Consider the following 15303-nt stretch of genomic DNA (forward strand, 5'->3'; position numbering starts at 1 on the left):
ACCATCCCTTATTAACTAAAAAAAAATTGATTGTATTATATTCTTAAAATATATAATTTCTTATCAAAGGTGTTCAATTTTAAACAAAATCCAGTTATCGTTTCCAGAAATATTGATCATTCAAAAAAAATGTGATCCCGAAAGTCAACATGGCGTAACTTCCGTATTTTTGAACATTTTCAAAAACCCTTCGGGTTCAAAATTTCTTTCGTATAACATTATAATTTGACCAACTTTGATCAAAATCAAAACAACAGGGACAGATCCTGATATTTTTTTACTATATACTGACCCAGTTAAAACAAAATGGTTACATTTTCTTCAACCACGAAAGATTGTCTACCAACTTAGATGAATTTTCAATAAAAGACGAGTTTTCAATCTAAAAATTTGAAGGTTTTAGAAAGCGAATAAAATATAATACCCAAAATAATGAATTCTCAAACAAATAGTTAAACTTTCTTCAATAAAAAAAGTTCATTTTCAACCAAGAAAGCTGAATTGTCTATCAAAAAAGATTAATTTTTAATTCAAAAAGACGAATGTTAAAGAAAGCAGTTGAATTTTCGACCAAAAATTTTATTTTTAATCAAGAATGATTACTTTTCTACTGAAAAGATTAATTTTCGATTAAAAGAGACTAAAGTTCAACAAAACAGTGGAATTTTCAAACAATGAGATGTTCTAAATTTTTTACTAGTTTTCAGTCCCATTTTAAAAATGAGGACATCAAAATTAAACAATTTTCTCTTGAAGTATTTGAAACTTAACTTTCAATTAAAGATTGAAATCATTATTTTGAAGCATTTAATATTGAAATCTGTATATAAGCTGAACGAGTTCAGTTCTAAGGACATCAAAATTTGATGTAATAAAGAAGAAAGTACAATTTAAAAATATTAATCAAATTAAGTATTAAAAAGAAAACACTTTTGAGTACTTCTGAGAATGAGACTATAATTTTCGAAACCATTAATTATATGTAAGTCATTTTATACAAGGTTCAATTACTGTGGTCCAGAAAAGATAACTTCACTTATAATTCATTTAATTAAATTTAGATTCTTTAATCATTTTTCATTGCTAATAGTAGAGCACTGACCGACTATAAATACTTGTTCCGATTACATCATTGAGTATAAGATATGTCATTACAGTGTGTCTAGTCGATTAACTGTGGTTAATGACCAATGACCAATGTTATTAATCAATCCCAGAAAATTTATTTGAAGCAATCTCGAAATGTCCTGTTCAATTGAAAATCCTTTACCATTGTTCTTTTCTTTATTCTTTCTTTTCTTTTGATTGACAAAGAAGATAAATTTTCAAACAAAAACTTATTTTAATTTTAAATGAAAAACAGTCGAATTTGATTTAAAAAAATGAATTCTCAACGAAAGATACAATAGTTGATATTTCAACCAAAAAATACGACTTTCCAACAAAATAGTCGTATCCTCAACAAAAACAGATTAATTTTTAACCAAAGAGTTTATTTTTTATCAAGAAAGATCAAATATTAATGAAAAGAATTGCATAAAAAAAAACACGAATTTTCTACAACAAAGTTGAATTTTCAACCCTACACGATTTTTCAATAGAGAGAGAGAGAGAGAAGGGCACTATCAATTCTAAAAAAAAAACAAAAAGCTTAATTTTCAACAACAAAAAAAAGATTTTTCAACAAAGGGCTTAAATTTGGTAACCAGCGAGATATAATTTTAACTAATAAAATGAATTTGAAAAGTAGTTTAGCTTTCAACCTGCAGTTAAATTTTAAATCGCGATTTATTTTTCGATCAACACACATTAGTTTGTAACCAAGGAGTTGCAGTACCAGTAGTAAACCAAAAAGTTTAGTTTCAACCAAATAGTTTAATTTTCTAAGATAATAATAGAATTTTCAACAAAACAGTTGCATTTTAAAGCCCAACGGATGATTTTTCTACAAAACGTTTAATTTTCATACAAAATAGGATAGTTAAATTTCCAGTTAAATAATTTATTTAAAAAAAAAAGAATTCTCAATAAAACAGTTATTTTTTTAACCAATAAACATTCGGATCTTCAACAAATAAATGGAATTTTTAACAAGTATAGTTTAACTTCCAAACAAACATTTATATTTTAAACCAAGAAGATTAATTTTTTACCAAACAGACGTGATTACAACAAAGTACATAAATCTTTAACCAAATTTGTTGAATTTTCAACTAAAAACGATCAATTTACAAACAATAACGGAATAACTAAACTGTCAGATAAAAAAATTATTTTTCAACTAAAAAACTGTGAAATGTCCAAAAAATATTTAAATCCTCAACCAATAAACTGAATGCATAATGAAGTAGTTCAACTCTGAACTAAGTAGTTGAACTTTCTCCCAAAAAGATGAATTCCTGATAATATTATGGTAAAGAGGGAAATAGGGGAAAGAGTGTGAAGTTTGTATGAAAATGTAGCGTGGCGTAGTTTATTAACAGCCACTGTTTGAATCAATAATTTATGAAATATTATAAAAGGAGATGAAATATTTTGGGTCGAAGAAATTATGAAAATTTTATTTAGTCTTGTAACCAAGCGGAAGTGATTCTCTCGACATGGTCGAGTACGACTATTAACGCTATCCTAATTAGCGTTTCCAGCCGCCATTTTTGGTTTAGAATGTTTTAATACTCGTTAAATGAATTAGCCACGTGCGAATTCACAGAGTTTAAACGTCAAAGATGATACCAATGTCTTTATTAGAGAGCCTTCAATTTTTCACTACTTTTAGAAAAAGAATTCGAAAAGAAACACGTACCTGAAGTATAGAGGCTTCAAAGGAATTAAATAGTTAATAAAGATATTGGAAATATTTCCGATTAAAAAGTTAATGAAATATAAATTATTGTTATTTGAATCTTGAGCTTTAAATATAAACTTCAACCAACCATCAATTTTTTAAGAGATTATTGAACATCATTCTTCATGTTTTATTTTACACATTATCGACGAAATCCGTTATAAAAAAAAGTCGATAAAACAGAAGGATAAAAAATAAAGTTAAAAAAGAGATTATAAAAATCTCGATCTTATTTTTCAAGCCAGTAAGGGAATCACTTCATTAAAATATTCAACTTTAAAAAACTGGACAAAAAATTAATTTGAAAACAAGTTTGAAATATTGAAAATTAAAGCAAACTTCTTGATTTTAAGTGTTTTAGGGGCTTTTGCAAAATAAGAAGGACCCAAATGGGAAAAAAGGGAATAAGGTAAAAAAATGGGATTGGAATTCGCTAAAAAACTATCAAATCAATAAGCAAAATGGCGTATTACATGGAATAGGAAAATGCAGAAGAATTTGATGACCAATACTCGCATTATCTATTAATAGAGGTTAACACCAACGAGAAGTCATTGCATGTGGTATATATGACCGTGAGTCAGGTTTCTTAATACAATTTGCTCATTCGGCAGGGTACAACAATTCGATTCTTTGAGGACAAGATTATCCACTTTTATTTTCCAAATTACAGTTCTAGTTTCCAGTTTAAAGTCTCATTTCTTCAGTCACGTGAGACAAAACTTCAAACCAAAAATAAAAGCGATTTCAATTGATTGATCCAAATTCTAAATTAAGAAAATGACCTCTCATTTTTTGTTCATTTTGGAAACTGGTAATAAAATTAGCATCTAGGGTCTTTAAACTACAAATAACAAGTAATGATTAAATAATTATATACATCAGAGAATCTTATCTCACTCGTCGGATGTCGCAACAGGACTAAGACTTTTTATTCCATGAATCGATGTTGCCTCATTTCACTGAAATTTTTAATTAATTATGCACAGGGGAAGTAATATCTGACGCACTGCAAGAATACTAATCTACAGAGTTTCTTTCTTGTAAAGATGATTCATGCCCTTATCATGCGCCGTACAATGTATCACAATAAATTAACTTTGCCAATGTGCGTTACTTCTAGACTTACACCTGTAATGATTAGTGAAAAATGCTGTTAGAACTTATTTTTAATTGTCCGGAAACGATTTTGTAATTTTCATATTTATGGTACACTTTTTGCAAATGAAAATAGATTTTTCAGGTAAAAAAAAGATTTATCGTTACGTTTTAATTGATAAACAAAGTATGAAAAACAGTACACTGCACGCTTGAATCGGCAAATAAAATAGAGTAATCCGCACTCTCAATGATGAGATTTGTAATCCTGTTGGCAAAACAAGACAATATGTTAATTTTCTAAGAAGATCAAGAAGTAGTTTAATCTTGTTCGCAGTAATCGAACACAATAGAACAGTTTTTTTAGTGTGTGGGGGGGGGGGGGTTACGATCTGTTACATGGGGGTAGGGTAATCAATAATGTTATATAATATTTTTAAAAAATCAACCACATAGAAAGTCCGTGTATCCAAAATTATAGTCAATTCAAATTATAGCCAATTCTTTTTGGTTGAAAAGTCTACTAATAAATTTTTAGTTTCATTAAACTGTTCGGTTGAAAAGTAAATTTTTCTTTGAAAATTCAAGTACATATTTGTTTAAAATAGAACTGACGTTTTTACTTGAAATTTAATCTTTTCGTTTCAGAATTCAACACTTTTGTTGAAAGGTAAACTTTTTGATCGAAAATTCAACTATTTGTTTAAAAATAAACACTTTTTAAAATTCTTTTTCTTAATTTATTGAAAACTCAACTGTTTAAAAATCTCATTACTTGATTTAAAATTTAACTATTTTCTTAAAAAATCATCTTTTTTCGTCGAAAACTTAACTATTTTGTTGAACATTTGTCCTTTTAGGTAGAAAAGTCATCTATCTTGGTTGGAAATGACCTTTTTTGTTGATAATTTAACTAGTTGCTTCAAAATTTAATTGTTTGAAAATTCATCTGTTTTATTCAAAATCCGTTTTTGGTTGAATTCAACTTCGTTGAACTATGTTCATTTTTTTGTTTTTGTTAAAGATTCATCATTTTAGTTCGAAATTCATAAAAATTCAATTCAAATTCAATATTTTTTGATGAAAATTAAACAATTTTCGTATACATTCCTTTTCTTTCAACTGAAAATTTAACCACTCAATTTTTAGTTAAAAATTCAATGGTTTGGTTAAAAATTAACTTGTTTGAAAACTCATATTGTCGGATTTAAAATTCAACTGTTTTTTAGAAAAATTTTCTCTTTAGCTTGAAAATTCAACATTTTAGTTTGAAAATCGAAATTTTACTTGATCGAAATTTTAGTAAAAATTAATGTATTTTTATTGACAATCTAACTGTTGTGGTGAAAATTCATTTTTTGTGTTTAAAATTTAAATACATATTTTGTAGAAAACTTGAAATCTTCGAAACTATTGTGGTGAAAATTCATGGTTTTGAGTTTAAACCGTTTCATATTGAATTTAATACGGTACCTACATTAATATGATTTAAAAGAATTTATTCCCTCATTTTCGTGAAAAATCAACCTATATCTCCTGGTTTAAGAGCATTTTGTGCTGTGAGGGCTGTATTACATTAAATATCAGTAATTACAATAAAATATTTTAATTCTTGTCTACCATACTGTAGAAAAATGTTTATAAATCAACACTTTTTCACAATTTTTGAAATTAATAATTCCACCTTATTTTAATATATCGGGCTAATACCTCGTTATAGTAAATAACGCTATATATACTAAAGTAACAAGTGGAGAACATTTTTACATTCTCATTCCTGAGAATGTAATGTAATCGTCCAAATTTTCAATCTCTGGTTTTTAACGGATCTTTACGTTTCGGCACTCATAGAATCCGAAAACCATAAAATTTCATCGATGTCTGACTGTATATATGTCTGTATGTTTGTATGTCTGTCTGTATATATGGTTACCTGAATGTTGTAGCCACGCTAGCTTTTGAAGGATTTGGCCAATTGAGTCCGCATTTGATACGCTTCAGAATGTCAATGTATCCGATACTTGACAAAAATACTTGCAGATTATTCAAATGACATTTTTAATTTGGATGAAAATTAAAAACGTTAGGGTAATGTAATCGTCCAAATTTTCGATCTCTGGTTTTTAACGGATCTTTACATTTCGGCGCGCACAGAATCCGAAAATAATAAAATTTTGTCGGTGTCTGTCTGTCTGTATGTATGGTTACCTGAATGTTGTAGCCACCCTAACTTTTGAAGAATTTGTCCAATCGAGTCCGCATTTGATACACTTCTGAAGGTCCCCAAAATAAAGGCTAAGTTCGTTAATCAGATATTTCGAACCAAAATTAAAAAATTAAGTGCATTTTCAAAATTTTGAAATTTTTGTTGTTGAAATTTTATAAATTTTGGTCAAAGTTTCTTATAGATGGGTAAAAGACTTGCAAATTATCCAAATAACATTTTTAATTTTGATGAAAATTAGAAAAGTTATATACTTTTCAAAAATTTGAAAATCTTCAAAAAATCTTCAAAGCGCGATTATGGCAATGAGAATCTAATCGTCAAGGCCGTAGATGCTTTGAGAACCTTCTTTAATGTCAAATTAAAAAAAAAGGTTCAGTTTTACTTTATGATTGTATTTTATGAGGGGTTTGAATTACAGTATTTGATATAATTACACACACACGCACACTCACATATATACTTAAAAAAAGAGAAAAGGATTAAACAACCACAACAGGGTCCTATTATGATCAGGAAAAATAAAATGTGAGCGCGAGAATCAACAGTCTCACGCCTTAGGCGCGCTCAAACGATATTTACTCCTAATATAAAAAACCATAAAAAATTATGTTTCCAAAGGTGTTCTTATAGTAAAAGGCGCAGCTTTTTATACGCTTTAATTTTCGAGGAGAGTTCTTTTACTGCATCGTCCACATTGTTTTAATTTCATTTCTCTTCATCCTAGTAACTTCTAATTAATTGCTAATTCATCTGTCTCTAATAGTAAGCAACTAATCTTAAATACAACATGGCTAAAATATTCGTTTTTTTTTGTTTCAATCGTGTGCAAAACTACGAATCTTGCCGACGTTTCGTCAACAATGCAGTTCAATAGTTCTTCAGGGCTAACTTAAAACTGAAGTTTCAGGTTATATTGTTCTCTACGATGCTTGATTGGCCAATCAAGTCCTTTTTTTAAATCGGGAGGACGGAACCCCAAATCGGATGGGTATTATATCCATTGTCCCTATTGATGTTATCAGGGTGTTTTAAGATTTCGAATTGCTAGAATACAGTATTTGAGGCTGGGCCTGGTGATCGAAATCAAAACACAAACACTAACTCTTCAATTCACTTTTATTTTTCACAAACAATAAACTTACAGAAATGTACAGATTTGATTTATTTAACACAAAATGGAACAAGTAAGCGGTGTAACTCTGTGCAGTTTTGAACATGAGGCTCCCAACTTGAATAAAGTCCACAAGGTACCTTGAAAGCTAGCGGGTTTACTCTAAGCTTCAAGAGGATGATTTTCTGCTACCTTGTGGACGAGAATGAGCCTCATTTCAACAAATCACAGAAAAGACTTGCTTAGTTTTGAATTGAAACTTATTAATCAATTAGAGAATGAAGCTCCCAAGCTGAATAAAATCCACAAGATACCTTGAAAGCTAGCGGGTTTACTCTAAGCTTCAAGACGATGATTTTCTGCTACCTTGTGGACGAAAATGAGCCTCACCTCAGCCAAACTCGAAAGGTAAAAGAAACCGTTGATTTTCTTAATAATGCGGTAACAAAGAACAGGCTTCTTTGTTCTTATTGAGAAAAACACTCAGAACCGTCTGACAACTTCTTGAGTCCGAGACCGACGAGAAACTGAGGCCTGGTAAAAAAAGGAAATTCGTCGTTTCTATAGCAAACTGGGCTCACAAAGGGATTTTTGATGAACACTTAAAAACTGTATCGCTGTATAGTGTAGGAACGATTGAATATAAACAGTCGCAGCTCGCAACCCGAGCGAAGGAGAAAAACAGGCATGTTTAACGGAATTGACGCGCAAAACTAAAAGTATCATCGACTATAAGTATCATTCATCGTACATGTACATTAGGTTATAACTAGATAATTAAACACGATTGCTTCTCTATGTTTCCTTGGCAAAATATTGTATGTTTTTGTAATGACTGTTTTTTTGACAAATAAAATTCTATATCTTGTTTCGATATGGTGCTGATTGCGTGAAATGTTTTAGCCTGACTTTACCCTCATGTTCTTTTATACGTTGGCTCACCGCTCCCTCGGTTTTTACTATTCTACAAGAGCAAGGGATTTTATATACTCCCGGATGACTGAGAGCTGCCTTTTTATCTTTAGGGTTGTTAAAAAGTTGTCCTGTTTTCGCAGGTGGTTCAAATATGGTTTGGAGGTTGTGTTTGTCGAGAATTATTCCTATTTGTTCTGTGATATCTTGGATATAGGTTAGATGGTGGTCGTTTTTCTCTTTCTTTCTTTATTAGGTTGTGTTGACTTGTTTTTTTTTTAGTGTATTTTCTTATTGCTTTAACAATTTCTTTGTTCGTTTAATCGTTCTGTATTAGAAGTTGTTCAACGTTTTGTAATACCTTTTGTAAGTTATCTTTATCTCTTATGGAGACAGCTCTGTATACAAGGGAGTTGGTGACTGTTTGCTTTTGAGATGGGTGGTGGTGGGAGGAGGAATTTAGGCATCTGTTTTTATGGGTGGGTTTTCTGTAAACATCATGTCCTAATGTGTTATCGGATCTTTCGCAAACTAGTACGTCGAAGAAAGACAAATTTCCATTTTGTTCAATTTCCCATGGTGAACTGGATATTAGGGTGTAATCGATTTATAAAATCGGAAAACTTGTGACGTTTATCTAGTCCATGTCTCCAAATGACAAAAGTCTCGTGAACGTAACAGCACAAAAATTCCGGTTCAAGCTTGGATTGCTTCGGTTAAACCGGATTGTATAAAATATAAAAGAGTCTTTGTATTTCAGGATAGATATTATTCTAGAAAACTGAGTAGATAAAATTATTTGTTCTTCCTGGAATCATTATCTTCAGTTATATGGGCCGTGCAATTTCGAAATTAGAAGGAAAGGTCATTGAGAAAATTATGCATTGTCAACTCAGAGAGATGAGGCAACGACCTGGTTAAGCACCAAGGCACTTGAAGGTTAAGGAGATTAAAAAAATAAATTAAAAAGAGTAAAAAGCTTCCAGGTCATTAAGCTCAGGGAGGTTTCGGTGCCAAGAATAAATTATTTTGCGTTTCGCGGATGAGTTACCTAAAAAGAATGTCATGTCTACATGAAATTATTACTGCTGAACTTTACTTTAATTATTGATATCGTACAGTGCAGTAAAATCAAAGAACAATGATCGGTTAGTTTCCATATTCGCGTAGAGCTTTAGTAACACTAAAAATGGTTTTCTTTTAAAAAACCAGCATAATGAACAAAATACTGTTATGCAAAATTTTGGTACTTCATAGTACCTATTATCAAAAATAGAAAAATAAAAAAGCAAGAATAATATGCTTGATAATTATTAATAAAAATGAATATCTTAATATCTGTTTTCTTTGGATCGTAGTTCCCCTAAGCTACTGATAATTTTGTTTATTAATGACCGTGAGTTTTTTTGATTATTGAAAAATTAATCAAAACTTCAAAAAGGGGGGAAATGGGCGAAGTTCTCAAATATAGGGGAGATGATGAAAAAAATAGGGGAAAGGGAGAATAGGGGACTGACTGTGATACCTGCCTTATTTAAAAATGTATTACTTGTTGATCAAAAACTTTTTAACCTGAAACTTTATTCCTCGTGGCAGCCAAAGAGATCAATTTTTAACTATAATTATCGAATGTTCCAGTGGAATTATAGTTACATTTTCAGCTAAAAAAATTCCTTTTCATAAAAAACAAAAACAAAAAAGAAACAAGTTTCCAATCAAATAGTTCAACTAAAATGATAAATATTTATCTGAAATACTTTAATTTTTAAAATAAAAAAAAGAAGTTTTAAAGAAGATCAACTTTCAAAGAAAAAGATAATTTTCTACAAAACAAATCGATTTTTTAACAAAATACGTGCACTTTCAAAGAAATAGTCGAATTTTCAATTAAAAAAGACAATTTTTCATCCAAATTGTTGAATTTTGAACTAGAAAAGATCAATTTTTAATCAAAAATGGAATAGTTAAATTGTTAGCCGAAGAAATTAATTTTTAATCAAGGGGATGAATTTCCAACTGAAATGATGAATTTTCAACTGGAATAGTTCAATTTTTTTTACCAAAATGATGAATTTTAAACTATAAAGATTAATTTTCTACAGAAAAAGAGACGAATTTTCCACAAAGTACATACATTTTCAACAAAATAGCTCAATTTTTTAATGAAAAATATGAATTTTACACTAAATGGTGACTTTTCACTTAAAAAAAAAAGATAAATTTTGCTACACAAATAGCACAGTTCAATTTTCTGTTAAAAATCTAATTCTTAACCCGCAAAAAACGGATTTTTAGGAAAATAGTTCAATTGTCTGCTGGAATAGTTAAATTTGTATTGAAAAAATTAATTTTCAAGAAAGCAGTTGTATTTTCCAACAGAGATGAATTTTCAATTAAAATTATTAATCCCCAATAAAAAAATTTAACTTTTATCAAAAGAGTGTAGCTTTTAACCAATTAGTTGAATTTTTAACTAAGAAGGGATGAATTTGCAACGAACAATAAAAGAAAATTTTCAAGTATAATTTAGAAATATTTCTTCTTTGAAACACTACCCCTACTCTAAAAACAACTTGAAGTACTCTGTTTATCTCAAATTTAGAACAGGTAAGTTTCAAATTGTGACGAATTCTGACCTGGAACAGGGATTTTTTTCAAATTTTCTTTCTTCTAAATCCGAATTATAATTAGTTAAAAAAATTCCTGTTCCAAGTAAGTCAAAAATAATAAATCAATTTTTCGAAAAAATTGAGAAAATTATTTTCCTGCATTTCTCATAATGTAAAAAAATCTTTCATAAAGTAAAGATCAAGCTCTCTTTTTAATTAATAAAAAGGAATGTGTCGTTTCTCGGGATATCGCGGTAAAATTGGTCAATTTTCTAGGTTAAGTGCATTAATGACAGTTGAACGTGAACAAATAATTTTATTAAACACTTTTATAAATTGACAAAAATTATATCAATAATGAACACTTTAATTTTACTGCGATCAGAAGTAAATTCCCGATTTTTAAAATAAATTCATGGTCCTTTCGCAACCCTGACATTTGAAACAATTTGTATTTAAGAAACAGCAAAAAATCATAAATGGCGCCAAAAATTAGCAAAATCAAATTTTTCACTTGTTTTTTTGTTACCTCATAAAACAGAATTATTTGAACATTTAAGAAGTTATTTTTGATACGTATTCTATAGCTAACTGTGAAGAGAAATGTTCAGTTTCAACACGAACCTTTAATTAAAATTCGAGAAAAAAATTTAAATCACCCTAATTTATAAATACTAAATTGAAAGAAAGGTTCGAATGAGATAAATTAATTTTGGAAAAACTCAATCTATTGTGCATTTTGAATAAAAATATGACAATTTATTGTGAAGCAATGTTTTCTAAAATATAAATAAATTATATTGCCAAACAAATATTTAAAATTGGAAGATTAATGAGAATTAGTATTAAAAGTAAAAAATCTTGGTTCTTTGCGACTGATATTTTTAGATTTCCGGTGATGAAATGATGAAGAGAAAACATGTCGATTATTATTAGAGAAAATATTTATCGCTCTCATAACGAATAAATTTTCAGGTTAAAAAGTTTGTGATCCACAAGGAATTGATTATTGAATGAGGCTGGAAATGCATGAAAATACGAAGAAAAAATGTTCCAATGCATTTTTGGACCCCTCTCTAATTTATAAACACGAAAAATGTGAACCTAATGATAATTTTCAAAATAATATATATTATATTTTTCAAAACAAAAAATAATGACTTACCAAGTCCAAGGTTCCCGAAGATCTCCTTAGGCGCGATCTCGTCGACCACCCTCGTTTTCCTCTCGGGCACTCGAGGGCAAATATCCTCCGGTTGGCGAACCTCAGTCTTGATACCCTTCGACACACTTTTCGCCGGAGAAGGTTCCGGCTCCGACTCAAATTCCGAATCCCCAGTTTCATACCCACTTTGTCCTGCCTTTTTCATCGACTCTTCCGTCAATAATTCACTTGTCATCTGATATTTATCCTGAGCACTGGACTTCTCATAAGGATCAAGACTCTCGAATTCTGCTCCTTTTGGCAAAGGTGGAAGTGGTTTAGTCGGAGGTTCATCGAACTTTGACTTCCCAACTAAATTCCACGTGTCATCCTCCTCATCCTTATGCTCCTTCACATCCTTTTTCACGTCCATCTTCTCCAAGAAATCCAAATCATGAGAATCCTTCAACAGGTCAGTTTTGAAACTATCCTTGGACTCAACTGCGTCCTTCGGAAGCAAAACGTCTTCCTTTGGCTGAGAAGGATTAAAATCGAACTTTCCGAAAGGATCCTCCTTATTTTTAGTCTCGAGCTCTTCTCCTCGAGCAATTCCTCTTTCAGTTTCCACAAAGGCCAGGGACGCGGCCTTGGGATCCATTGGCAAAGTTTTCGTATCTCTTTGGAAGGGATCACTCTCCTCGGAATTTGCGGAAGGTGGCGGGGTTGCCGGTACTGGACGCAAATCCGTTTCAAAAGCCGGAATACTCGTATCCAAAAGGTTCTTGGTGGCCACGTCCAGGTTCGGAGGCCGGGACTCCCGGAGATTTGAGTACTCTTGCTCGAGATGCTCAAAATCGTCGGTCGAGTCCTGGTCACGTTTTATTGGCTCCTTGGAAACCGGAGGTGGTTGTTCGTCGAAGTTTGCACCCAGGAGGTCGTCTACCGTATCCTTCCGATTCGTCTCCGGGAAGATGTCACTCGCGAGATTATTTGACATTGCACGGTTTTTTTTAGGAGTAGAGGTTATATGGAGACCGCGTATTATTTGATAGGTTATGCTATAATATTTATTGTATAAATATTTAGTATATAAAATCTACTTTCTCTTTTTATTATGTATTATGATTTATAATTTGCATATATTAAGATTGCAGATCGTTTTTTTTGTTTGTACCTTGTAAATAAATATAAAAAAGTACACTCGGAAGAACGAAACGCGTGTGACAGATTCAGAAAACTTGAATCGTCCTGGAGAGGAAAGAACTGATTCTAGACTCCTCGGTCTCCACCTACGTGGTACTCCTCTGCCTCCTCTTCCGGCTGCTTTCGGCCAACACTCGCGTACATTCGCTGTTTTTTATTTTGTTAGTATGGTTTGTCGACTTTCGTTAGCTCGCGCACTTTATTTATTTTGGGTTTTGAAATTGAGAAGAGGACGAGGAAAGCACAGAGGCGATTGACCGTCTTGACTGACGAGAATACCTGCTCCTGGGAACACGATACCAAGATCGGTCAGCTGTCAAATGCGGAAATTTCACGTGAACGTTTTAGCGGACGCCGACACGGGCATGAACTGCGGAGAAGAGTAGATGCGCCATCGTTGATCGCGCACAGCTGGAGTCTAAAGGGAGACTCACAGGACTAAAGGTGGCGTTTCTTGGAATTTTTAAATAGATAGGAGGACATTCCTCAAAAAGTTACCTTACCCAAAATTCTATTAAAACATACGAAAAAGCCTAATTTTTCAAGAAAATAGCGTAAAAATTGAAGAATAAATTCTTCAAAATAAAATTGAACATAATATAAATTATAACACAAAATGAATATTTTTTATATTATGTTTAAAAACATAGAAGACGTTTTCTAATTTTAAAAATAGTTTTTAAGATGATGTATTGTCTAGAAATAAATGAAATAATTGTTTGATGTAACACTAAATGCTTTATCAATATTTTTTTTAGTCTTACAAATATTGAAGTTGCCTAATGTAAGTACTCATTGAAATTCACCAATTTAGAACTTTTTTCAATGTCATAAAGAATAAAAAATAATATAAAAATTTCAAATAACTATTTTATTTGTTAAAAGTTTTTGAAAACTTTAATTCAAATTGAAATTAAATTCTGAGAATTGTAAAAAAAATCATGATCAATTTGTTTTTTATTTTTTTTATAAACATAATTTTTATAAGATTCTTGAGAAAACTAACAAAAAAAGATTTTTGAATATTTTATATGTGTCAAAAAAAAATTTAGAAGATGTCAAGGATATTTTTTTATCTTTTAGAAATTTGAAAAATATTCGGAAATATTCGAGTCTTTTTAAAAGATGTCAAAAACTTTTAGAAGTCTTAAAAAAATCAAAAAATATTTGATAAATTTTCGAAAATGTTTCCCAATTTTTTATATATTTTTAAAATCTATTTAAAACGTCTTAAATTCCTAAAAATACTTGTAACCGACTCAAATTTATCTCAAAGATTTGAAAACCCATTCAAATTGTAAAAAAAATTGCCTTACAATCTTCTAACTTTTCCCAGGAATTTAAAGAAAATTTTTTTATTCTCTTAAAATCTTTCGAAATTATTTAAAAGCTCCTAAATGTTATTTTTGACATCTTTAAAACTATGCACTTCTAAAAATCTGTCAAAGTTTTAAATTATCTTTGAATCTCTTTAATTCTACAACTAAATATTTCTTAAATTTACTTGATTTTATTTTTTTAATTTTTAATTTTTGAAACTTACAAAATTAAAACAGATTGATATGTTTAAAAATGTTTTTTAATTTTCTCTGAAGCTTCATCTTACAAAATTAAAAATAATAAAAAATTTTCACACGAATATTAAGAGAATTCTTTTTTTATTCTTTTCATACCTCCTGATAACCTTGTAATCATTAAAAATTATAAAAATTTTTCCTGATTTTTTGTTAATCCAGCAAAATTTTAAAAAATTCTCTTAAAATCTTTCAGATTCTGCTTTGCAAATTTTATTAATGTTTTGAAATCCTTCTAAATAATCTTTTGAAGTTAATTTTTCCTAGGAACCTAAATTTTTTTTTCATTTTCGTGAAACCTTACAAATTTTTTTAAAAATCTCTACAAAATTTAACTATTTTCGAATCGTATTAAGACTTCTGAATAACTCTTATATTTACTCAATTTTTTGAAATTATGTAATATGGAAAAATTGCAAAATTTTGCTATTACTATTTATTATTAAACAATCATTTACAATTTAATCTTTCTCTTTTATCAATAATGATTATAAACATTTAAAAATAAATTTTATTATGGATTAAAATAATTTATTTAGAAATTTCGATATACAAAACTTTCATAAATTAATAAATTTTA

The 15303-nt window shown here is 29.8% G+C and overlaps 2 protein-coding genes across 4 annotated transcripts in view; one reads left to right on the forward strand and one right to left on the reverse strand.

The window, feature by feature from the left end:
* LOC117179159 (reticulon-1-A) overlaps window positions 1-15303 on the reverse strand; it is a 123640-nt gene that overhangs the window by 92841 nt on the left and 15496 nt on the right. For 2 of the 3 annotated variants that reach the window (XM_033370860.1, XM_033370859.1), the window contains exon 1: window positions 11968-13499. The exons of the other annotated variant lie outside the window; for it this stretch is intronic. In XM_033370860.1, coding sequence (XP_033226751.1) covers window positions 11968-12943 — 976 coding nt within the window. In that variant the 5' untranslated portion in view covers window positions 12944-13499. Of the gene's footprint in view, window positions 1-11967; window positions 13500-15303 lie in introns of those variants that run through there. 3 annotated transcript variants of the gene reach the window in all.
* Window positions 1-15303, forward strand: part of LOC117179158 (serine palmitoyltransferase 2) — an 86083-nt gene that overhangs the window by 10271 nt on the left and 60509 nt on the right. The gene's annotated exons all lie outside the window — the stretch shown is intronic.

The sequence above is a fragment of the Belonocnema kinseyi genome, chromosome 8 (assembly GCF_010883055.1).
Source record: "Belonocnema kinseyi isolate 2016_QV_RU_SX_M_011 chromosome 8, B_treatae_v1, whole genome shotgun sequence".
Classification (NCBI taxonomy): domain Eukaryota; kingdom Metazoa; phylum Arthropoda; class Insecta; order Hymenoptera; family Cynipidae; genus Belonocnema; species Belonocnema kinseyi.